The sequence below is a fragment of the Polypterus senegalus genome, chromosome 13, assembly GCF_016835505.1.
Source record: "Polypterus senegalus isolate Bchr_013 chromosome 13, ASM1683550v1, whole genome shotgun sequence".
NCBI lineage: Eukaryota > Metazoa > Chordata > Cladistia > Polypteriformes > Polypteridae > Polypterus > Polypterus senegalus.
Genome location: NC_053166.1, coordinates 66,414,285 through 66,441,742, shown reverse-complemented (window position 1 = coordinate 66,441,742; position 27,458 = coordinate 66,414,285). Strand labels below are relative to the sequence as shown.

At 37.6% G+C, this 27,458-nt stretch overlaps 1 protein-coding gene across 2 annotated transcripts in view; it reads left to right on the top strand.

Moving 5' to 3' along the window:
- Positions 1–27,458, top strand: part of fat2 (FAT atypical cadherin 2) — a 183,669-nt gene that overhangs the window by 112,954 nt on the left and 43,257 nt on the right. For both annotated transcript variants that reach the window (XM_039773858.1, XM_039773859.1), the window contains exons 13-14: positions 5,686–5,919; positions 18,938–19,327. In XM_039773858.1, coding sequence (XP_039629792.1) covers positions 5,686–5,919; positions 18,938–19,327 — 624 coding nt within the window. The remainder of the gene's footprint in view (positions 1–5,685; positions 5,920–18,937; positions 19,328–27,458) is intronic.

The following is a 27,458-nucleotide window of genomic DNA, read 5'->3' as shown; positions in this document are numbered from 1 at the left end:
AATACAATATACAGAACAGAACAATTCCTTAAGACAGCATAATAATAAAAATTTTAGAAGTACGGTTTAACAGTAGATGATATGACATAATTAGGTTTGGATATTTTTAGAGTCCTGTAGACCTCATCCATCAAGCTGCCTCCCCATTTGGCCATGCCACGGCTGAAACGTTGCTCCGATGAAAGGACCCTCTTTCCCATGATTCCTGTGATCCTCCATCAGGGATGACTTTACCATAGGCAGGCAAACAACTTGGCAGGTGGGCTGTGGCATCAATGGCCACATTTGGGTACCGAGAAAAGAAACAGAATAGGTGAGGGTTAGTATTCAAATATAATTATCATGTTACTTATGTTATAGTGCTAATGACTAACAACAGAGATGCAGTATGTACAGTTAATCAGCAGCTCTAGTCAGGATATGCTAAACTGAAGTAGTGAGTCTTCAGCCGGGATTTAAAGGCTGAGACTGAAGGGGCATCTCTTATGGAAGCAGGAAGACCATTCCACAGTTTAGGGGCCCTGTAACTAAAAGCTCGACCTCCCACTGTTATTTTATTAATCCTTGGAATCCTAAGCAGACCGGCATCTTGAGATCTTAATGTGCCTCAGGTTTGTAAGTCATGATAAGTTCAGACAAGTAAGCGGACCTTGGCCATTTAATGCTTTATATGTTAAAAGGAGGATTTTGAAATCTGCCCTAAACTTAACTGGGAGCCAGTGTAAAGATTTAAGAACTGGGTTATGTGTTCATATTTTCTTGTTCTTGTAATAATTCTTGCAGCGCATTTTGGATTAACTGGAGGCTGTATAGAGAACAGTTTGAACAGCCAGTGAACACCGCATTGCAGTAGTCAATCCTACTAGAGATAAATGCATGAATTAATTTCTCACAATCCTGTTTATTTAGAAAGCGCCTTAATTTCCTAACATTTTTAAGATGGAAAAACATGTTTTGGACGACTTTGTAATATGCTTTAAATGACATGCTAGAGTCAAAGATAACTCCTAGATTGCGGGCTGATTCAGTAAAATTAATTGGGATTCCAACTGAGTTAAATGACGACAAAATATTGCTGTGATCAGCGTCATTCCCTCCAACAATTAACATCTCTGTTTTATCTGTATTTAAAGACAAGTAGTTCTCATTCATCCATTCCTTTAATTCACTAACACAACTAATTAAAGACAACATCGGAGAAACTTCATTTGATTTAAATGAAAGGTATAACTGGGTGTCATCTGCATACAGTGAAAATTAACATTATGTTTCCTAATGAGAGATCCCAGTGGAAGCATGTAAAGTGAAAACAGTAAAGGTCCCAGTACTGAGCCCTGCGGACACCATATTGAACTTCTGTGTATAATGATGGAGTACTGTCTGCACATTTCTGTACATACTGGAATCGATTTGATAAATAAGAACTGAACCAAGCGAGCACGGGCCTGTAAGCCCAACATCGTTTTCTAGCCTGTGCAGTAAAATAGAATGGTCAATGGTGTCAAATGCTGCACTTAAGTCCAACAACATAATTACAGTGGAATTTCCTTCATCAGAGGATATCAGAATGTCATTTACAACCCGTGTTAGTGCGTTTCTGTACTATGACCAGTCGAAAGCCAGACTGGAATTTCTCAAATAAATTGTAATGCGTAAGGTGTGACTGAAGCTGACTGGCGACTACTTTCTCTAGTATTTTAGAGAGAAATGGTAAATTTGAAATAGGCCTATAGTTATTTAGTATGTGTGGGTCTAGGTCTGACTTTTTAAGTAAAGGTTTAATGACTGACACTTTTAGTGCATCAGGTACGTGCCATGCAGTAATGAACTATTGATAATGGTTAGAATAGGCTGCAAGAACATCCATTGCACTTTTACTAGTTTTGTTGGCACTGGATCTAGGGAACAAGTAGTGGGCTTCATTTTAGTAATTAAAGTTAAGACTTCCTGGTGAGTTACAGGATTAAAATTATTAAAGTGCTGAATGCAATGTGCGACAGGGTCTGCTAAGCTAGTATTTGGTTTGTACTGTGATGCTGAGATCTGGGATCTTATATTTTTAATTTTCTCATTGAAGAAGTTCATAAAGTCTGTACTGCTAATATCTGTTGGTATTTTGCACTGTTGATCTGAATTCCCATTTGTTAATTTAGCCACTGCTCTAAAAAGTACCCTAGGATTTTTATTATTGCTATCTATTAATGTAGAATAGTATTCTGAGCGAGCTTTAAAGAGGGCCTTTTATATTTATTACACTCTCTGTCCATGCAATTTGAAAGACATGTAGCTTTGTTGTTCTCCATCTGCGCTCCAGTTTTCGACACTCTAATTTAAGAGCTCGAGTATTTTCATTAAACCAGGGAGAGTTTCTATGTGCTTTGATCACTTTTGTTTTTAGGGGAGCCACTGTGTCCAGAGCATCTCTCAAGGTCACATTATAATGTGATATTAGCTGATCTAAATTGTTTTCCACGTTTACATTTGATGTTAACTGATCTAAATGGTTTTCCACAATTACACTCGACTTACTCAAGGTATCTATAAATTTTGAAGCAGAATTACAATCTAGATGTCGCACTGTCTTTGTTTTAATCTGCGAGTGCGCTGGCATGGGCAGAACTAAATCAAACGTAATTAAGAAGTGATCGGAAATAACTACATTTAATGGAGTAATATTTAAATTTTGAATTTCAACTTTGTAAGTTATAATTAAATCTAATGTATGGTTATGATTATGAGTTGGACCTTTGACAATCTGACAAAATCCTACTGAATTTAACAAATAAGTAAAACATTTGCTAAAAGTGTCAGTTTCCACATCAATGTGTACATTAAAATCCCCCATCAGAACTATGTGATCATAATTTATAGCCAAATCAGACAGAAGGTTGCTAAATTCAGTCATGAACAATGAATATGGCCCTGGTGGTCTGTAGACTAGCACTATAATTGTGTTGGAATCTGTTTTCATATTTAAAATGAATGCCTCAAAGGATGTAAAGTTGCCTAAATTTTTAGGAGTGATTTGCAATTTGTTACAATGAATTATTCCAAGGCCTCCTCCTCGACCAGAATCTCTAAACTTATGAAGGAACGAGTATCCATCTGGTGACGCCTCAGCTAGGGGAACAGTGTCATATTTACTAAGCCAGGTTTCAGTAAGAAGACACAGATCAGATTTTGTACTTAATATTATATCATTTACCAAAACAGCTTTAGTGCCAAGAGAGCGAATGTTCAATAAACAGCATTTAAAACTGCATGGTTCTTTCTGAACTGCTGATATATTTTTGTTTTAATTTGAATTCAATTTCTATTACAGATGCCCTTGGTGGAGGGTCTGGTTTTATCCCTTGGTCTAATTATACACCTTATTTTTTGGTTATCAATTAATTTATGGTTTGTATCAAGACTAAATTTACTGGATGCCCCACAACAGGGATTATGGCAAGATTTGATTTTATGCCAAGATTGATTTTATATGTGTAGTCTCTCACTTTAAATATTCTGAAATGACTTTATATTTAGACAGTGACTTTATGTTGTTTATATAAAATTTGACTTTATATATTTAGATGCTGGCTTTATATATTCATACAGTGACTATATATATGTTCAGAATCTGACTTTATACATTCAGATGCTGAAAAGATATATTCAGACAGTAATATTATATACATTCAAAATTTGACCCTATATATTCAGAACTGATACTGTTTATTGATATGAATGCATCATGTATTCAGAATCTCACATTATATATTTAGAATTGACATTGTATATTTGGACAGTGACTTCATATGTACTGAATTGATTTTATATATTTCAAATTACTTTATATATTCAGAATTTATTCAGAATCTACTTTGTGGCCTGTATGGGGGCGCCCAGCTCCCTAGATCCGACACAGACAGATTAAGGACACAAGTTCAGCATGCACTTTTTAAAATTTTCCTTGTGGGAAACACCTTCCCCTTTTTCCCACCTGCACAGCACAGTTCCAAAACACCAAACACAGCACAAAACACACTTCTCTTCTTTTCTTTCTCTTCCTCTCTCTCTCAGTCTGCCTCCACTCCTCCTGGCAAGCTTTATCCTCCTCCTACAGATTATTGGTAGCTGGTTCATTTTATAGAACACCCGGAAGTGCTCTAGGTGTCCCGTGATGTCCTTCCAGCAGCACTTCCAGGTGTTGTGGCATTCCTGCCATGAAGGGCTCTCCTGACCCCACAGATCCTCCTGGTTGCATCCACAGAACCCAATAGGACTGCCATGAACTCCAACTCCCAGTGTTCCCTGTGGGAATGCATGGAGCCACAGCAACCCAGGGGGAGCTGACCTCTAGAGTCCCTAGGAAGATAATATCCTGAGCCCAGTCCTTCCATCACATTGGCGACCCAGATGGGCAAGGGTGCCGGCCATCTGCCACAACACATGCAGAAATTATATACTTTTGCTTGATTGGCACTTCATACTATAATATGCAGCTTAACTATTGCACTATGTGGTTTGCTCCAATTTGAATAATATTAACTCTGCTTTTATTGTTTCTGTTTCTTTTCTTTTTTTAAGTCATGTTCAGCAGTCTTTCTGCTTGACCGTATTTCCTGAGGTTTAAATTGTTGCAGATTTAGTAAGTGATTTATTTTCAAAAACCTGACCACACACATGCAGAATTAAAGTAAAAAAGCTTACCATTAACCAGTATTAATCGCATTAGACCGCTTAACTTTTAATCTTGAGCTGCAAGTGGCTTGTCTAAACCAGTGCTACTTTAAGGCGTATTTAGAAAGGCTTTAACATAAAGTGAAATGTAAACTCAGCACAAATACCTATGAATTAAAAGCAAAAACACACATAATTCAAAACAATCAGACATTTAAGGAGAAAGTAAAATACCCATAATAATACAATTAGAAAGTCTAGCCAGCTGCCACGTGCAGCACATTAAAAAGTGCAAATGCTGACTGCTTAAAGGGCTGCTGAAAGAGAAATTGGAGCTACAAATACAGCATGAGTTACTCCCTTAAAGCCTTTCATATTAATGCCCTAACCGTGTATACTTTTTTAGACAATAAGTTGTCAAATTATGTGTGTGTTATATTTTCTAACTTACTTTACACTGGAGGAGAACCAAGAGATTGGACTTGCTCTAATTGCGTATTTACAGTCTCCTCCTTTAGTAGGTATTTGCAATTTAATTGAGAAGAGAAATTAATCTCTATTAAAGCAATTGTATTAATATAATATAAAAAGAGCAAATAAAAACATGTTCTATAAAATATAACCTAAAAGAATTAAATAAAACAACAAAACAAACACACAAAAAAGAAACTAAAGCCTGTGACATAGAACTAGTTAAACCATGATATATGGGATATTGGTAGGTAGGCAGATGAGCCAACCCAACAAGATAAATTGGAGTTCGGGGGCAACAAAATAGTTAATATAACTTTGTATATTTTTCTTGTTTTATTGTACAGCTTTTCTTCATTTTTGCAGTTCTAGGTGTGGTTATTTTGAATATATCAAATGTTCCTTGTTTAATGTAGTTTGGCCTTATAAGCTACACATGATTCAAAACAAGACTGTAAACACTTTATCTAGTTAATAAATATTAGCATATGTTGTTAGTTTTCCTTAATTGTTAAAAATGTAATTTTGTCTTGTCTGTGATTTTTATAGGAGATCTGCACACCCTGGAAATCTTAGACCGTGAAATGGAAATGGAATACGAATTGTTTGTGAAATCAACCGATGGTGGTGGACGGTCTTGCCAGGCAGACATTATGTTGGTTATCCAGGACATAAATGATAATGCACCTAAGTTCTCCTTCAATCACTATGAAATCAGCGTTTTCGACAACACAACAGTGAAAACTCCTATTGCTGTACTATTTGCTAAAGACCCAGATGCTGGTAAGTAAAACTGCTAGAATTACGTAATAACTTATTTTCCATTTGTTTATGTTATTTTCTCTATTCACAATGTAACATTAAATCTAAATATAGATTCATTATTGATATGTTTTCTACATTATGCTTAACACATAAACATAGGTATTATTATTTTCATAGTAGTTTTGATCTTATAGCCAACAAATCGAACAAATGTTAATGGGCTTTTGACCAGAAATGACAAAAGACATTTTAAAAATTGCACACAAACCCAAGGAATAAAGAGATTATAAACTAGAATCTCATCTACTGTATATATTTAACTAGCTGCTCCCCACAGCTCCTCCCACATAGTAGTGAAACAGGACAAACTTAAAAAATCAATAAACAAAAGGTATCGCTAGCTAAGCAGACATAAATTTCTCTCCAAAACGCAGAAGTAGACTGACTCCCCATTCCTGACGCCACGCTTCCCACTCCCCTCAGCCCGCAGCCAGCGTCTTGGATTAGCGCAAATATATCACTCCTGCAAGTGAGCTATGATGCTTACTGCAATGAGAGAAGTGGCAAAAACCATAATGTTCAAGAAAACTATAGAGAAAACCCCAATCTAAATCCTTTAAGTAGTTCTCTCGCTTGGTAGCTAAGCGGATGTAAGATATACCCCGAAGCTGACACGTAAGTGAGGAGGACCCCGCCCCCTCCCCTCGGCCTACTGCGTCTCTTTCAGATTTGTGCAAATAAATCGATACCACAAGCAAACTATGATACTTAGTGCAGTGACAGAGGTTGCAAAATCATCTGGAATGTTCAAGCAAATTATACAAAAAAAACCCGATCTAAATCATTTAAGTAGTTCTCTGATGAAAAGCGGACAAACAGACAGACATTGGATTTTATATTCATAGGATGCGGACAGATGATCAGCTGTGGCAACCCCTGATGAGAGCAGCCGAAAGAAGAAGAAGAGATGAAATGATCTCTGAAAGGGATAAATGTGGCAAAAATGGTATGCCTGAAATACAAGAACTTAACAGGGCTGAAAAATGAAACCACTTTGGTTATCTAATATCCATGTTTACCCATTATCGAATCCCAATACTATTTAATAAAAGTTGTCAAGAATTCCGATAGATAGATAGATAGATAGATAGATAGATAGATAGATAGATAGATAGATAGATAGATAGATAGATAGATAGATAGATAGATAGATAGATAGATAGAACTTTATTTGTCCCTTTATTTTGAAGTACTTTCTGACCTTATCTTATATGCACTTTTCCTTAATTTCCATCAATGTCCTTGAATACATATTTTACTTTCATTCAAAGAATTCTGCTAGATCAACTTTTGCAAAACTTTTGCATGAGCTTTGAATAGCTTTATTACATCCCCATGCAACCTCCTCTACCCAAGACTAAAAAGGTTCCATGTCCTGAGTCTGTCAGAGTAGGACATGCCTTTTAGTTTCCAGATGCAAATGGTTGCTCCACTCTGCACAGATTATAGTATGGACAACACTAGAAATATTAAACAACTTGCTAGGATTCACTTTATTGAGGTTTAGTATTATAATCTGAAGTTTCAGCATCTACACCATTGTTTAGTAGTATAAAGCAAAGGTAGGTAGAAGGCTGTATATTTAGTCAAAATCAGGGTTTTAATATTTAAGGCTGCAACCGTAACTGTCATTTCATGCACTGCATGGCATAATTTTCATCTTCTCCTTCTGCATATGCCTGCAGATAATAAAACATTCATCAGACAGACAGGCCCAACCTCATCCTTTTATCTTGTCTGAGGACAACATAGGGGAATCTCATCATATTGCTCAGATAACCAGAGACATAAGTTGTCTGTGAAAGATTGGCTGTCTTCCACGTTCCCTTCAATATTTTTTTTTATTTAGAGTGTTGTAACTGTGGAGAAAACTTACAGAATTCACTTGTCTCAGGATCCTGGAATGTTAGGTAAAATTTTAGTCTTATCCCAGATTATTTAAGTCAACAGCTAGTCATTCAATTACACTTATTCAAATGACAACATGTCTTCATGTGGTTGGTACATAAGTAGGTGTAATGTACTTTAATTATTTAAAATGATTTCAAACGTCAAGAAACTTTCTCCAAGAAAACCAAGCTCCACCCAAAATTAGTCTGGACAAGTTGCAGGTTTTGGCAGCTTCTGATGAATGTCTCTTGTTTCAATCTGCCTATGTTGCCATTTGTAGTGCTAATTTCAGTTTATCATACTTAAAATTCCAAACTATTTTAGAATGCAGTAATTGCAGAACATAGCAATCTGTCGGCCTCTGGACAATGCATTGGGTGTTTATTTAGTGGATATTTGCAGTAATGCTGCAGCACAGCTCTGTCCAGTGTATATTTCCTTTGTCTGCAGTCACCAATGGAAATTTTATTTAATTGTCTTCTAACATTATATTATACAGATGTCAGTCCTGCCTTTCAAAGGAGAATCCAGATGAACAAAGCCTGCTATAGTGAGAGTTCTACACATATATGTTTTTTGTTTCTTCTTTTCTTTTTAATTGTCTTTGTTTCTGTTTAAAAATGTTTAAGGATTAACTAATTGCTTCTTGCTTCCTACTAATACCCCTTGACGTTTATGAATTAGGATACAGCACTATTTATCTATGAGTGTGCTACACTGCTTCAGCACTTTCCATTATTTCCCTGTTGCCCTAACAGTGAACTGACAGGTAAAGTTTTAAAACAGAACCAGGAGATGTGCTTAAAAATACTAATAGATGGTATAGCCAAGACATGAGTCAAAAATCAATGTTGAAAGAAATAGCAGGAAGTCAAAACCGAATGAAACACATGATATATGTAAAGTTTTTTGTTAGAGAGATGGTATCCGCCAATCAGATAATTAAACAAACCCCTAGCCGTCCTCTTATCCTGTTGCGTCAATTATGAGTTGGTCATGACCTAATGGCCACGCCCAAATCAATCAATCAACATTTATTTATATAGCATATATTCATACAAAAAAATGTAGCTCAAAGTGCTTTACAAAATGAATAGAGAAATAGAAGACACAATAAAAGATAAACATAAGTCAACATTAATTAACATAGAATAAGAGTAAGGTCCGATGGCTAGGGTGGACAGAAAAAACAAAAAAAACTCCAAAGGCTGGAGAAAAAAAATAAAATCTGTAGGGGTTCCAGACCAAGAGACCGCCCAGTCCCCTCTGGGCAATCTACCTAACATAAATCAAACAGTCCTCTTTGTATTTAGGGTTTTCATGGAAGGACCTGATGATGATGGTCACGTAGACTTCTGGCTTTCAGTCCATCAATGTTGGAGCATCATGATGCTTTGAGTAGGTTGTGGTGGCGCAGGCCGCCACAAAGAAACCGGAAAAAGAAACAGAAGAGAGAGTAGGGGTCAGTATGGATTTTGGAGCCACTGTGAATAGTTATTATGAAGAATTGAACATACAGAGTATCAGTATTAAGTTAAAGTGAAGTTATTAGAAGGCCATGTTAAAGTAATGTGTTTTCAGCAGTGTTTTAAAGTGCTCTACTGTATTTGCCTGGCGAATTCCTATTGGCAGGCTATTCCAGATTTTGGGTGCATAACAGCAGAAGGCCGCCCGCCTCACCACTTCTTTTAAGTTTAGCTTTTGGAATTCTAAGGAGACACTCATTTGAAGATCTAAGGTTACGATTTGGGATATAGGGTGTCAGACATTCCGATATATAAAATGGAGCGAGATTATTTAAGGCTTTATAAACCATAAGCAGTATTTTAAAGTTAATCCTGAATGACACAGGCAACCAGTGTAGTGACATCAAAACTGGAGAAATGTGTTCGGATTTTCTTTTCCCAGTTAGGATTCTAGCAGCTGCATTCTGCACTCGTTGCAAATGATTTATGTCTTTTTTGGGTAGTCCTGAGAGGAGTGCGTTACAGTAATCTAGTCTACTGAAAACAAAAGCGTGAATTAATTTCTCAGCATCTTTCAATGATATAAGAGGTCTAACTTTAGCTATGTTTCTTAAGTGAAAAAATGCTGTCCTAGTGGTCTGATGAATATGCGATTTAAAATTCAGATTACAGTCAACGGTTACCCCTAAATTTTTTACTTCCGTCTTAACTTTTAATCCTAAAAGAAATGCAGGGAAGCTAACCTAATTAGAGGAACTCAAAGTGGCAGCGATTAAGGACCTAAATTGACATTTAAGATGTTGTAAAAATAAAACACAGCATATAAACCATTAAGAATACTGAACACAAAATAACTGGAACAGAATCCTCAACCACAAAAATTTCCAATTTAAGTACAAAATTCTACTATGTAATCAGTAACAAAACCAAATTATAACATCTTTATACCTACTTTCAAATAAAGCAGGCAGGTCAGTATTAAGAAGGAAGGACAATGCAGTGTAAATGTTTTCTTCCTTATTATAAAACATTGTTTCACTTCAAATGTAACATTTCCTGTTGTTTAGTGCACCATTTTAAGATGCCACCTTAATGATACAGTGTATTTATATTAGTTCAAATACTTCTAAAGCAAAATTTGATCCAGTATTTCTCTAGAAATAAATCACACTTCTTTAGCATCTACTTTGACTCAGAAAAGTCAGAATATTTAACTAATTAACTTTTGCTTAGACATTATTGTTTTAATTGAGTATATATGGCCATACCCTGAGATTGTCTTTGGTAATATGAGTTAATGGAATTAGAGAAGGTATCTGCTCTAGATAGTACTGTAATGTCTTCAGGGCTAAAAGCGTACAATATTTGATGGAAACCGGGGCATTATGTGATCAGCATGCCCCATACCCTGACATGAACACACACAGAGTCCCTGGTTCAAATAACAGATGGTTTATTCATCCAAAATACACAATACCTTCACAAGTTAACAAAAGCACAGGTTTCTCTAGCCACACGTCCTCTCACCACCGCACTGCCCTCCTCCAGTTGAGTGTTACTCCATGTCCTCCCAGCTCCGACTCACCTGGACAAGGAAGTGCGATCCCTTTAATTAGGGACCCATGAGTACTTCCGGTGCCAGTGCCACTGCCCGAAGGAAGTACTTCAGACAGCGCCCCCTTGTGGCACCCATGGTCCCCAGCAGGGCTGTATTGCTGGACTACATCTCCCAGCATTCCCTACTGGTTCCCAAATGGGTGCCGATATGGAGGGCTGCTACCATCTCCTGTTTTTGGGGAATAAAAAGCCACCAGCAATATCTTCCACTTCCGGTGGGTTGTCCATCCATTTCCTCAGACTGTAACTTTTGGATCTGGCTCCTTTTTTCCTCTTGGTTGGGATGCCCATCTGTCTGCGTGGAGTGTCCTGTCTGGGTAAGGAACCACCCCCTTCTCTTGTCAGGATGCCAGTCCAGCCTGTGTGGCATTCACAAATAATAAGCCTCTTGGTGGAATAAATGAGTTGTTTAGCCAGGTGAGTCTCTTTCTTGATTTGCAGTTGGGAGTCAAAAAGCAGAAGCATGCTTCGGGTTAAACTCAATATGTGCTCTGCTAAGCATGAAAACAAATTAAATAAATTAATTACTTCAACAAAATGTTGAAGAACAGTACAAAAGGAGAAAGAAAAGGTCATGTCAAATATTAGCACAAGGCCATAAATGTTACTGAGTGACACTATAGGAAAAATGTAACAGCAGAAACAGAATGAAAAATGTTAAATCCAGGGTCATAACCACAGAAAGCTAGCATCTTAGCAAAGCTAAAGAAATGCAATGGGATGTAATAACAATGGAACACTGCCTAATGACTAAGGACCTCCCTTCTGTATAATATATAAAATTCACATTTTCAAATCTGCTTAATCCATTCCAGGGTCTCCAGGGCTAAAGTGTGTCTTGGTGGCAGCAGGTAGAAAGCTGAACCTTGGATGTGGTACCAGTCTATTGCAGGGAACCTGCAGAAATACTAAAAGTGAAAAAAGGGTAACATGACAATTGTTCATACCTTTAAACTAATTCTGGCTCACCCCATGTCACCTTTCTCACTTTTTTGCTTTGTTGAATAATACTGTTGTTGACAAACAGGAATGCTTGTCATTTAACACTGTATTGGAAATGTATATATCATATATTTTATAAAGAGAAGTAAGAGAATGTCAGTCATCATCTATGGAGAGCACAGTGAAACGCACAGTGTCCTTGAATCAATCAACTGGAAGCAAATCAACAACAATAAAGGCAGTGTAATATATTTAAAAATAGCAAACAATAGATCTACTACAGCAGGAGATATTAGTTTCTTGATAGAAATTTAGTTAAAGAACTTACCATCTTTGAACACACAGTTCTAGTGATTGGATTTGATAACCTCACAACACCACGATGCACTATCTTTGCTACTGTTTACTGATTTTAGGGAAGATACAATAGAGTTAACTGATTCATTAAATATAACAGAATTTTTTGACTCTTTAATGTTAATAAACTGTTATTTTAATAAAGTGTGAAATGTTTTTAGTGAATGCAAACAATAAATTAGTCCCATTAAGTAATTTATGTAACCTATTCTAATCTCAATTGGAAAAATGTCTCCGGACCATGGATTGATACAGGGTGTTTGTGTTCCCCCTTTTTAATGGAGTCTGTATGTTCTCTTTGTGTTTGTGTTATTTTTTTATTTATTGTATTAATTTAACAAAGAAAACACAATCCTATAAAAAAGGTTACCACATACACACTTAAAACTCTGTCTCCACCCGACACCATGAGCAAAATGATAAGACAGCACCACATAAAGTTGTTCTTCATATGAAATATTACTTGGGCTTATTTTAACATGGGAATCAGAGTTTGCTTCTACAACTAAAGAAACACTGTTATGGGACTATTAACTCTAAACTGGCACAAGAAAGTACCAGTTTACACCTTCTATATGGTAATTGTTGGTATTGTGCCCCTTGTTGCTGCTCAATGTTACGTAAGTTAAGAGGATAGATGGAAAATGTGACAGTGTTAAGACTTATTAAAACTTATCAAATTGTAACTGCATATTTAGTCATGTTATGTTTCTCATCTTTTATAGAATAATTCAATATATAACTAAAGGGAATGACTACACCAGCTTATCTTTGTAGGTATTCCGAGATGGGAAACATCATGTTAACTTTCATCCATCCATCCATTTTCTAACCCGCTGAATCCGAATACAGGGTCACGGGGGTCTGCTGGAGCCAATCCCAGCCAACACAGGGCACAAGGCAGGAACCAATCCTGGGCAGGGTGCCAACCCACCGCAGGACACACACAAACACACCCACACACCAAGCACACACTAGGCCCAATTTAGAATCGCCAATCCACCTAACCTGCATGTCTTTGGATTGTGGGAGGAAACCGGAGCGCCCGGAGGAAACCCACGCAGACACGGGAGAACATGCAAACTCCACGCAGGGAGGACCCGGGAAGCGAACCCGGGTCTCCTAACTGCGAGGCAGCAGCACTACCACTGCACCACCGTGCTGCCCCATGTTAACTTTTAACCATCCTTATGAACATTCTCTGTGTTATGCACAAGACTTCTTCATCAGAATTTTTACAGACAGTTCTGAACAGATAACGATACTGAGAATCATGATATTCTTTCCTTTATGAAACAACAAAACTACTCTGCAAGACTCTTATTTTCTCATAATAAACGGCTGGGTGGCCTGTCTACACACCCCGAGTACTTTTCTGCCAAAATGTGCTCAGTGTTGACACAAGAAATATCCCTGTCTCTTTGCTGAGTCTTTACTTATTTAAAGTGTATTTCAGGTTGGGGTGTGTGCAATATATTCAGGTGTGTTGTGAAGGAAGAACAGTAAAACCACATGGAATTCATTTTAGGGCAAGGCTTGTGTAAACTGGAAGAGCAGAAAGTGACAATAGCTGACATCAAATAACTGAACAAAAGGGATTTGCAAGAAGATTTGAACGTTGACTGAAATAAATTCAATGAACCACACCCCTGTTTTCATATTACGGTGAAATAAAATTACTGGGATGTTATACTCTATGAATAGCATTCTTACTTGACACAACTGTATTATCTGATTGGATTACTGATTTTCTATGACATTTGTAATGTTCTGGAAACACAAATGATAATATTTTTGAATCTTATGCATGTCATTTAAATTTTGCATGTACAGATTTATTTTGGAATATAAAACATTTCATGATAGTATATTGTGAATACTCCAAATATTTATTGGAAGTATTCATTGTGAATGCAAGATATGGCTTAGTAAAAGATGAATATATAGAAATATCTATCCAAAGTATGTTAAGATAAAAGATGATGACCATGGAAGGGACAGGCTGGTAATTGGCTTTAGAAGGCTGCTTCCAAAAGAGAGTAATGAATGATCCAACTTGAAAGGCAATTTTGGGAATCCAAATCACTGGGTGACAGAATGGGTTTACATAAAAAGATTCACAGTGTTTAGTGGCACAAATAGTTAGGCCAGGGACAATCCTAAATGTCTGGTCCTTCAGTACAGTCTCAGAGCTCAGCAATATGACCCATTAGAGAGCACTTTAAAATACAATCTAATTTCATTGGGGGACCATCTATGACCCCAGAAGCGAATCCAATGTTAATTTTAACATGGCTGTTCCATATTAAAAGTAGTCTGTGCTAAACTTGAACAGGAGGAAGAAAATAGACCATGATGTCTCTGCAAGGAAAGAAAGTTGGATAATTACTAAAGAAAAAAATTAAGGAGAAAAAAGAAATAACTAAAAGGTTGGTGGGAGGAATCAAGATAACAAGAAGAAAAAGCAAGTTAGTTAAATCTGACATCCTCAATAGACAGGATGGAGCAGTTCTTGAAATGCCAGGTAATCTTCGGTGTCACCATAATACTCCAAGTTACTCCTCAGTTGCCATATCTGTGAACTGCATATCATAGAAAAAAGCCAAACCGAAACCCTTCCACCTCCATTAATACCAAATTCTCACCAAAAAAGATATCAACCAGCCCAGTTATGGGGAACACATTTACTTAGTCCTGCTGTAGCTAAGGCTTCTGGATGTACAGTATGTGTGCTTGAATGCTTTATTATACTCTCCGTGCAATGCTTTGTTATTCCACTCCACTTTTAAGTACTCCTCTAAATATTTTCAGGATAAATATGTGCAATTACTTTTGCTGTTGTACTAGCTCATTTTAGATTTTCACAGAGAAGTCCCAAATGCTAGACATTTAAAGACTAAATTCATTTACCAGTTTAATTAATTTTTGCGGCTGTAAGACAACCTGAGTTAACTAATTTTTTTAAAGGATTGCAGGATCAAGGAATAGCTCGATTTTTCTGGGTTTCTTAGCCATTTACAGTACAGAGGTCCAAGAAACCTAACCTCTGCACATGACAATGATGTGCTGTATGTTATTATTTGATAATTTGCTAATGTATATCGGACCTGCTTTATTCAAATGTTAGTAACTTCAAATAAATATCTGGACAGGTCTGACCAGTTCTTCAGTATCCAATCCAGAAATTCTTATGTGTGTTTAGGGGGTTGTTGTTTGTTTTATTATTTATATATATAAATATTATTTATATAGTAAATAATATTATTATTAAATAATATTATTTCTCTATCTTTCTTTTGTGCTTCAGTGAAGTTCTAATTTCCCATAGAAAAGTACATCTATCTATCTATCTATCTATCTATCTATCTATCTATCTATCTATCTATCTATCTATCTATCTATCTATCTATCTATCTATCTATCTATCTATCAGAATTCTTGACAACTTTTATTAAATAGTATCTATCTATCTATCTATCTATCTATCTATCTATCTATCTATCTATCTATCTATCTATCTTCACATTTCTGCTCATTATCTGTTTTTCATTCTCAATTCTTAAACTGCATGAATACAAGATAATGGTATCCATTTAAAAGAATTCACTGAGCTGTGATTATTTTTGCCTTCATTACAGTACATGATTTGTCTTGCTGCAGTACTAGGGTGTTGTACCGTGTTAGCCATTATGGATGTACCGATAAAAGGTGTCATTTTGTTTGACGCTTTGCTGCAATAAAGAAATGAGATAATGAGCAATAACCCAGTAAATCGTTAAAAAACTATGTGTTAGACAGGTGACTCTTTTTTGCCTGAGAATGGACATATTAAGTACAGATGAAAGTGTAGATGCATGAAAGGTTTATCAGAAGGGGAAAAAGTTTATTTTTTACTGAAAAATAGTGGGGAGTCTATGATGCAGAAATACATTTCTTTAAACACTAATTACATATTGCAAATATGTCAAGGACTGAAACATAACCAAATGTTGTTTCGCCATAACAGTGGAAAACTGTGTAACTGATTACCTTAACAAGTTACACAAGGTAGTGAATTTGCAAATATCAATTCCTTTTCTCTGCACCTATTTTTCAGCATCAAACAAGAAATACCATAAAGTGTTCTTGGTACAATTTTATTAAAAATAAACTATTTCTATAATTATTCAAGAGGTTTGAATTTAAGTAAGTTTGCAGCTATGCCTTATTTGATTGATAAAATGTCTAACTGCACATTTCAACTTTTAAAAGCATACATGAACACAGACACATTGACGTTCATATACAGGCTATGCAACAGGTCTCATTGCTGCACCCTTGGTCTTGAGACTTGATCTTAGCTCCACTGTTCTACCTATACTTTTGTGAGCTTATTGATCATAGTCTATAAGTAGACTATAACATCCTAGCAACTTTTTTCATGGTAATAGAGTAATGTGGCTCATTGAACTTGCTTTGCAAGCATTTCAGATCAGGTAGCAAATCCCTTTTGTTCAGTTAAGTAATGTCATCTATTTTCATTTTATAAATCACACAGACATGGCTTGAGCTTCACTATTGAATATAAATTGAAACAATTTACTTTGTTGACTTTGTTTCTATATGTTCAAACTGAAACAAATATACATATTGTAAATATAAACGTGCCTAAATAAAAAGACAGAGACAGAGAGAGAGAGAGAGTTCAGTTTTAGCTGAAGTAATTAGAGGTAAGTGTATTCAATAAATACTCTGCTTAAAATATATATTTTATTAATATGTCACAAACCCCATGTTGTTTGTAGAGATGACTGAGAAAAATGTTTAATATCATGTGGTCATGGAAAACAAAGATAACAAACTTTCTGATAGAATGGGCATTTATGGAGACCAACAATGGTCAACAGCAAACAATGCTATGTCCGCCCAAATAAAAATCTCATATTACTTGTATCACATGAGTTATGTCGGCAGCCATTCCACCTACGCTTCAGAAAAGGTCATCCACCAGAAGCTACGTGTGTTCAAGCCCAGCCAGAATTTGGATTGGGGACTATATGGGAAAACCTTGCGTTGCTGCTGGAAGAAGAACTGTATGTGAGGCCAGTGGGGGGCACTTACCCTTTGTGGTCTGTATGTAGATCTTAATGCCCCAGTGGCACTGTGCTGTAAATATCCTTCGGATGAGATGTAAAATTGATGTCCTGACTGTAGTCTGTAATGGGCATCTTTTAAAAAGAGTAGGATTTATCCCGATGTCCTGGCTAAACTGCCTATCAGTGCCCTGTCCATTCTGGTCCCCTAATCACCCCTGTTTCAAAAGTGGCTATCTCTCTCACCCAATCACCACCTAATGTGTGGTGAGCTTACTGTTACAGCAATGGCACCCATTACATCATCCAGGTGGGTGCTACACATTGGTGGTGATGTCTAAGCACTTTCAGTAGCAATAAAAGCATGTAATTAAATGTATAAAAATCAAGTCATCCAGTATTGCTCTGATATTCCAGAAAGTTTTGCAAAAAAAATACATGTGTTTTGCCCATTGTGAGCATATGACTGGATGACTTCATGTGTAGATTATGCAACACGATTAACGCAAAATTGTTTTCATGAGCATTTTTATATTGTTTGCTGTGGTCCAGCATTTGCCTCCATAGATGCCCATTCTATCAGAAAGTTTGTTGTCTTTGTTTTACATGAAAATTTAAGATTAAAAAGTTTGCTCAGCCACCATTACAAACCACATGGGGGTAAATAACATATAAAAACTATTATTTTGGTTGGAGTATTCAATTCTGTCTTGGTAGGAAGGAGGGTATTGGCATGAGATTTAGACATTTGGAATCTTATGCCAATGCAAAACGGTTTAATTTTTTTTTTGGAACCACAGATATTTTATTATCTGTGCCAGGAAGCTGTATATGAATGGTTTGCTCTTCCAATGCCTAGTGTTGGCAGAGAGATAGTTGGAGAACAAGGTACTGTTTGTAATAGAACAATGCAGAGAGCACTTCATTTACATCAAGGATTATCTATCTGCAAGCTTTTGGCATACAAAGAACAAAGCTCCCATCATTTACTTTGTTTTCAGGTGCATAACTGAAATAGAAAACCACTTTCTCCCTCAGCAAATACAGTGAGCTACAGTTCTAATGAAAAATGTGTTTTAGTTTGAATGACATGGAATGTAACATTAACCCTTACAGTATATGGTGTTCATCTGCTAACATTACTTTTCACCATCCTCAGTAGTAAGGATTCATTAGTAATATTTTAACACACTTGTCTGATCTTACTTATAACTGAAAACAGGTGTTAACAGAATACACCCATCTATATATTTTGTAACCTGCTTAATTTAAATTCAAAGTCCCTTTTCATAGTGCAGCACCAGTCTAAGGCAGGATATATTCACAGATTCATTATCAAATAATTTCACATTATCCCTCAACCTGCACAGCTTTACAAGTAACAAAAAAAGAACAGTAGAGGAAATATAATCTATTCATCCTTACAATTTAAGTGTCACTGTTTCTCAGTCTCATTAGTTTATTTTAAAAAGAAAACAGGATTAAGTGGGTTTAGTAAATGGATGGATGGCTGAAAAAATTGCAAATAGCATTTATTACTCTACCTTGCTAAATGTGTTTTTGATTTCTTAAAAAATGTACATTTTAAAATTTTAATAATACAGTTTCTTTTGTGTTTCTTTGTTCTTGAAGGTATAAATTCAGAAGTAATGTATTCTCTTGTGGATTCAGCCAACAACTTCTTTTCAGTTGATGAATCTTCTGGAATTCTGAGATTAGAGAAGACATTATCAGATGCAACAACATCGGTTTTTGAACTGAAGATTCAGGCAACAGACCGAGGTCTACCTCATCACCTGTCTTCCGTGGCGAAGATAACTGTGAATGTTGTGAGCCTCAGTGATTATGTGCCAGTGTTCCAGCACAGTGAATATTTCACTTCAGTTCTAGAAGGTTCAGCTATAGGGTCCGAAGTCTTGCGTGTATCTGCTCAGATTAATGATGCCACACCAAATGTGATTATCTTCTATAATATCATCTCTGGCAATGAAGAAGGAAAATTCACATTAGATTCAAATACAGGTAAACAAGTTTATTTATTTATCTCTTTTAAGTAGAATTTAAGAGAATCCATTGTAAGCAACCTTTTGGCAGGGTCTTGTAGCTCATAAAACAGGAATGAATTATGAATGCTTTCATGATTATTTGATGCAGAATATACAATGTAATTAACTTCGAGGCACATTTTAAATTAAGAAGAAAATAGTTTAATTTTATTTCAACATGTCTAAAAACAAATCATTCCTGTTTCATTTTAATTTTCAGTAAGTTTCTCTTCATTAAAATATCACACATATCAAACATGACTACTTCTTTTTATAGCCAGTACATGATAAGCATGTTTTAACTGTGTGTTTTTTAGAAAGTCAAAGAACACATGTGCTTTCTTCTCTCTCTTGACTCTCTCTCTCTCTCTCTCTCTCTATATATATATATATATATATGTATATATATATATATATATATATATATATATATATATATATATATATATATATATATTGTGGTAGATCAGCCTCGACACAGACAGGCAGACACCAATGGTTCAAACACCACCACACATTTATTTACAATATTTACAAAAACAACCCAGTGCCCCTGCACCACACACCCTCAGTCCAGGCCTCTCAAAATCCTGTCCTCTCATTGCCGCCTCCACTCCTCTCCTCCGAGCTTCGTCCTGTTCCACCCGATTCCAGCTGCAGCACCCTCTGGGGCTGCACAACACTTCAGCCCCCATGAAGCCCTGTGGGAGTCAGAGACACCGCTGTAACCCAGGGAGGCTGCCATCTAGTGTCCGGGGGAGATACTGGGTTTCCCATCCTTGCTCCCCCGGAAGATATGCAGCAAGGGCGTCCCGGGCTGGGCATAGGCTCCAGCCGCCTGCCAGAATATATATATATATTGCGGAACGAGCCCCGGCCACAAACAGGTAGACATGGTTAAAGCACCACCACACGTTTATTTTACAATCCACTATTTACAAATGTGCAACACAAACCAGAAAATATCCCCAAAGTCCAGGCCTCACACTGCCTCCTTCTCTCTTCAGGTTGCCTCCTTGCCTCTCCTCCTGAGCTCTGCCCTTCTCCTTACCCGACTCCAGCCCTGAATGAACGGAGACGTCCCCTTTTATAATCACCCGGATGTGCTCCAGGTGTTTATCGGCAATCTTCCACCGACACGCCCCAGTGTGGCAGAAGTGCCGGCTGCATCCCTGGAAGCACTCCGGGTGTCCCTGCTCTTCCTGAGCTGAGGTCCTGGGCTCCCAAGGCATCGGGGCGCCCCCTGGAGGTGACCACGGGCCCCTACAGGGTTGAGCTTCCAAGCTCTGCACCCATGGTCCCCAAAGCCACCAGGGCGGTCACCCCCTTGTGGTCTGGAGTAGGCGCAAGCCCTCCTCCGGTCCTCCTGGGCGTCCCTGCTGGGTAACAGCCCCAGTCACTCGCCACAATACATATACACTGTATATATGTATATATACATACACGAGGTGAGACACAAAAATAACTGTATTGGTAAAAAAAAATGATTTATTGATGAACTACAGCATTCTAAATATTGTCACCTTCCCCCTCCCGATCTCTACACCGCTCCATATGTATCTGTCATTTATTGAAACAGTGCTGTACTGGAAGTGTTCTTGCTTAAGGCACTTCAACAGGCTTGCTGTTTCTGTCTTCACTTCATCCACTGAAGAAAAATGTGTTCCCTTCAGGTCACTTTTGACTTTTGGGAACAAGTGAAAATCACAGGGAACTAAATCGGGCAAATAGGGAGGATAATCGAGGACAGGAATGTTTTTGTCAGTCAAAAACTGCTTTACGGAAAAAGCAGTACGATCGTTTCGAACAATATGATTCACCGTTTTGATGTTTTCATCCATCCTAGACGAGCGTGGGTGACCTGTGCATTGAATATCTTCCACATTTTCTTGTCCTTCCTTGGAATGTTTGTGCCACTCAAAAATTTGTGTGCGAGACAAACTGTTATCATCGTACACTGTTTTTATCATTTCATAAGTGTCTGTGGCTGTTTTGTTTAATTTTGCAAGAAATTTGTTGTTGATTCGCTGTTCGATTTTTTTACCCGACATTATAGCAGCAACTCGTGTAGTGATTGTTGTGCAAATAGACTGGGCTATTCACAGGATTTGCCTAGCCAATCGGTGGTTTTAGAGGGCGTGTAGGAGGGGATATACTTCTATGATTCACATTCGGCCAACTTCCAGACAGTTTTCCTGGCAAGTCCCAAGCCCAGTCTGTTTAAACCATTTTATTAAATAAGAAAGAAGAGGTTCAGCTAAAGTGCAGGCATAATATTTTTTGGCATTTGAGCAATACAGTTAAAAAGAGGATTTTGGTTCAGGTATAAGAAGCATTTCTGTGTCTTCAGTCAAATATGCAGACAATTAAAAGCCATGTCCTCCATCAGCTAGAAGGTGTTCCAACTTGCTGCCAACCCACTAAGTCCTTACTCTGTTCTTTTGCGTATAATCAGACATCACGGGCCCCATAACCAGGTTGTTTGCTACCTGGTGTCCTATGGAAACATTGACTGCTTTGTCCCTACTTTAACTTTGTTCTCACTGTCTCTTTCTCTCCATACCTGATGTCAGTATTAGGCAGGGGGTACTTGCTTCCTGAAACTTAAGTTAATTTATCCTTTTTGATAATTTCCTAGTCCCTTCACATGCTGTACTTAGCCCAAGCTAGGCACAATGTGGTGAAATTATTAATAGATGCTGTGGGCATTAGAGGGCACAGCAGCACTCCAAAACCCAGACACAATTACACCATCCAAGTGCAAATAATTGTTAATTAATAAAGAAATACTTCTCAACAAGCTTCTCTTCACAATATACAGTACAGTAGAACAATCCACAGTTTCCCTTCCCTGTGGGTTTCCCTCCTCCTTCCACTGTCCTCAACAAACTCTGTCCTCCTCCTTCTGACTCCAACTCTCTTGCCAAGTGGAGGGCTCTCTTTTACCTCTGGCCACAGTAGTACGTTCAGAGCCTAACCTATTGCCTCTGTGAAGCACTTTCCGGGCTAGACAGGACCCCAACAGTCTTTGTGCCATCAGTATCCAACTGCTTTCCCCATTGGCCCCCACAGAACCCTGCAGGGCAGCCCTCTGGAACCACAACTGCCATGTGACCCTGAGGGTATCCATACATTGGTTTGTCAGATGGGATGCTGCCAGTGTATGGGGGCACTCTCTGCCCATAACAGGTAGTCATCCACTCTCCCGACATTCCAGGCACCCAAGCCCAACCTGAATGTCCCTCCATGTTTGCTGGGACGCCAATCCCAGGTGTACCTGCTGCCGTAGCATCTTTCTGTGTCCATGTCCTGACACGGAGGGGAAATATCACCGTTCTCCGACTGACCCTCCTTTCACATGGCCTCCTGGACAGACAAAGGAGCAGTATCTATCCAGGGATGCTGGCTGGTCCCTCACAATGCGTATTCATCTTGAAATAGCAACTGTCAAAAGTACAGGCAGGCAGCGTATCATCAAAACAAGATTCTCTCATACAAAAGGAACACATGGGGAGTTTTATGGCTGTTCCTGAGTCCCAGATAACTTTAGCAGTGTCGCAGTGACTTTGTTCAGAGAAATGCTAAAAAGGCTGGGTAGTTTGATGGATTCCAACAAGACAGCACTCAAAATAATAAAAAGTCAATATTTGATATTATAATTTGCCAAATGCATTGCTGTCCAGATACAACAGAATACAAAACCAAAGAAATGCAATTGCTGTATAAAATACAGTAATCCCTCCTCAATCGCGGGGGTTGCGTTCCAGAACCCCCCACTATAGGTGAAAATCCGTATAGTAGAAACCATATGTTTTTATGGTTATTTTTATATATTTTAAGCCCTTATAAACTTTCCCATACTGTTTATAAATATTCTCCGCACAGTTATACAGTAAACCCTCGTTTATCACAATTAATCCGTTCCAGACTCTACCACGATAAATGAATTTCCACGAAGTAGGATACTTTATTTATAAATCTAATATTTTCGCAGTTAGAGCATAGAAAACCTGTTTATGACCTTCTAAATACGTTTTATTAACATTATTAGAGCCCTCTAGACATGAAATAACACCCTTTAGTCAAACGTTTAAACTGAGCTCCATTACAAGACAGAGATGACAGTTCTTTCCCACAATTAAAAGAATGCAAACATATCTTCCTCTTCAAAGGAGTGCGCGTCAGGAGCAGAGAATGTCAGAGAGAGAGAGAGAGAGTGAGAGACAGAGAGAGAGAAAAGCAAACAATCAAAAATCAATATGTGGTGTTGGGCTTTTAAGTATGCAAAGCACCGTGATAAAGCAGCCGCAAGGAAGGGAGCAATGTGAAGGTAGTCTTTCAGCATTTTTTAGAGGAATGTCCATTTCCTCTAGGCAAATAGCCTCTGTGCAATCAGCCCCTCTGCTCACACCCCCTCCGTCAGGAGCAGAGAATGTCAGAGAGAGAAAGAGAGACAGAGAAAAGCAAACAATCAAAAATCAATACGTGCTGTTAGAACTTTTAAGTGTGCGAAGCACAGCGCGGGAAACATATTGTATATCATTGAGGAGTTTTGCATGATACGTGCTCTGATTGGGTAGCTTCTCAGCCATCCGCCAATAGCGTCCCTTGTATGAAATCAACTGGGCAAACATACCGAGGAAGCATTTACCATAAATTAAAAGACCCATTGTCCGCAGAAATCCGCGAACCACTGAAAAATCCCTGATATATATTTAGATATGCTTACATTTAAAATCCACGATGAAGTGAAGCTGCGAAAGTCGAAGCACGATATAGCGAGGGATCGCTGTATTCATGACGAAAGTTGTTTAAAACAAAAAAATAATACATGGAACAAATGTAGCAGCAAAGCTTTTTTGAGGTATTTGTTTAGGAAGTGGGTACAAAAATTGTAAGGGATACTAAACAGATTTGATACGCAGAAATTTCAAATACATCCATCCATCCATTATCCAACCCACTATATCCTAACTACAGGGTCACGGGGTCTGCTGGAGCCAATCCCAGCCAACACAGGGCGCAAGGCAGGAAACAAACCTCGGGCAGGGCGCCAACCCACCGCAGAATTTTAAATACATTTCTTGAATAATACCAGAATTGTCTATTTTCCTAACCCACTTATCCAGGGCATGGCCAATGGGAAGATGAAGCCTATCACAGTAATCAAAGGCACAAGCCATGGAGAGGGTGCCAGTCCATCACACACACCAAAGCCAATTTAACAATGCCAATTCACCTGATGTGCTTGTCTTTGGTCCAGAGGAAACCCAAGCATAGATAAGAAGAACATGCAAACTCCATGTAGGAAACACCCACAATCTCCTTTCTGTGAGACAGCAGCACTACTTCTTCACAACTGTGCCACACAATACCAGAATCAAAACCACAGTATGAACTTACAAAATACAAACTTGGAATATTTTAGAAGTAGTAAAAAAGTAAATATGGTGCTTTTAATTTAATATATTTTATACTAAAAATAAAATTAAATGCACCACCCACTTTGAGCAACATCTGTTTTAATATGTTGCAATATTAATTTGAAAGTGTAAACAGTGAGTAAAATCAGTTTAAGGCTGAAATTGATTAAATGTATGTACTGTATCTGTTCTGGTTTGAAGCTAGCAAAATAATACAATCTTCTCACCACAGCTTAATATAATTCTGGGTCTAAGGGGGCTGGAGTTTATCCTAACAGTATCAGGTACAAGGCAGACATCCAATATGGATTAGATGCCATCTAATGGCCCACTCAAGCACATGCCCAGATGCTGCCTAATTATTTTAACACAGATCTCGGAAGTTGTAAATTAAACTAGCATATATAGAAACAATCCACACCAAAATGGGGATAGCATACAGATTTTAGTTGGATTGCAACCAGACTCAGCATTCTCCTAAGAACTTTAAATCCATTAGGCAACATTATTTACCATTTTCCATAGTGCTCTTTGGCAAAGCAGATATGTGAAAACTTTACTTTTACAACAAAAATAATTGAATTGTCATAACAGGGGCAGCATTTGTAATATTCCTCTAATATCCAGACATGCCCAGATGAATTTTAAAACTTACCAGCATTAAATTCATATTTTTCTTTCATTCCATGTACCTTTATGTGCTGTAGCACCTACCTTATTAGTAGAACCCCTGATTTTCAACAGCAATAACTTCATGGGTAGTTTAGTTCAGTAGTGTAGTCATTCAACATTATTATAAAACCATATAAGAATCAAAAATGGAGGCAAACGATAAAGTAAACAAAACAACAAAGTCCATAATCCAAGGATCAAAATAAAAATACATACATAAAAACAGAGAATCAAAAGAAAGCTCTTAGGAACAGCATAAAGCTAACACTATAAATAGAGCTGAGGGTGATTTCTCAGCCAAAGTATCAGCTTCACTAATGAGCAGAGTCCATTGAGCTCATCAGGCTGTACTGTTTTTGTGCCTATAGCTCAGCTGCCCCAATATCTCATCCAGATGCTTCTTAAAGGCCATCAGTGTTTCCATTTCAACTACATGTTTCATTAGTTTGTTCCGGATTCCCACATCTCTTTGAGTAAAGAAGTGCTTCATGGCTTCAGTCTTCAATACACTTCCCCTTATATTCCACTGGTGTTCTTGAGTACGCAATTTGCCATTTAGTCAAAAGGAGTCTGCTGGGTCTACTTTGAGACTTACATTCTCTGCGCTTACCAGAGTAGGGCATGTCCTTAAATCTTGGGATGCACTTGGTGGCTCTCCTCTGCACAGCTTCAGGTGCGGCTATGATTTTTTTTAGTGATGACCAGAACTGCACACAATATTCCATAGGTGGTCTTAGTAGAGCTCTGTGCAATCTGAACACAATGTAGCTTGATTCATATTCTTGTTGCAGTCTTAATATTTTATTTGCCTTTATAATCACTTCACGATGAAGCCTAGGCAACGAGAATGTTGTGTCAGAGTAAACCTTTTCAGAAGATGCTTCCTGTAGATAAATATATATATATATAGATATAATATGTTTATATATTTTTATTTATGCTAACATTGTTGATCATTTTGTTTCTTTATGTCTAATTTTTCTGTTTGCCATGTGTTTTGTGGATGGTTTTCCAAGAGATGGGGCAACCTGTCCTTCACCATCAACGCACTGCTCTCAGCCCTAAAAGAGCTCACACTCCCTTGAGGTTCATTGAATGTGTTGGTGTTGCTGAGTTTCTTTGCCATTTTTCTGTGTTTGTGTGATATATGGGACTTTTTTTTTACCTCTGTGATTTGTGTTGTTGACTGTTCTTTGGATTTCTGTATTGGGACTTTTTTGACTCTGGATTGCCTTTGCCTTTTCGGGCAACTCCTTTACTTTTTGTGCTCCTCTGAGCTTATTTTGTGCTACAGGCCATTTTTAACTTATTGTTATATATGTGTTCCCTTTTTGTGACTAGCAAGAGTTACGCAATCTCTGCCATGTTCATTTTTAAGTTTTTTTGGAACTTATTGTGCTGAGGAACCCCAAGTTTACAGCACTATCCTTAAAAGAACTGCTCACTATTGACGTAATAGTTAGAATTAATTTAGCGACTTTGCAAACATGACTTTTTGTAGGACCCTTGCAGTTGACTCTGAAGCTACTCGCTTTACAAGAGGCCAGCTTCTAGTTGTGGTGACTCATCCCCAGGCTAATGCAGCTGTCAATACCATTATGTTTCTGGGAAAAGGGAAATCATGGGGTTTGTGTACTTAATTTTTCTAAATAATTTCTATATGTGCCAGCATTTTCCAGGAGTCTGTCTTAATGTTTTCTTTAAGGCCATCACACTTTTGTAATTAGCACCAAACTAATTGTTGCCTTTTATCTTTTAGACAGTCTAATTTTCCATAAAACTCAAATATCTTCTTGAAATTCTTTGATACATTGAATCCCAACAGCCCATTGCTTTTGTGTTGCTTTGAATATTGTGCCTCAGTTCTTTGTAAAACACTTTGTGGATGGAAATGTGAAAAAAATGAAAAATCAATGCTTTATAATGTGCACGGGGTGAATGGGTAATGTCATGGGGGATTTCCTGCCTGACACCCAGTTTTGCTATGATATTTTCCAGCCCTGTGTGATCCTG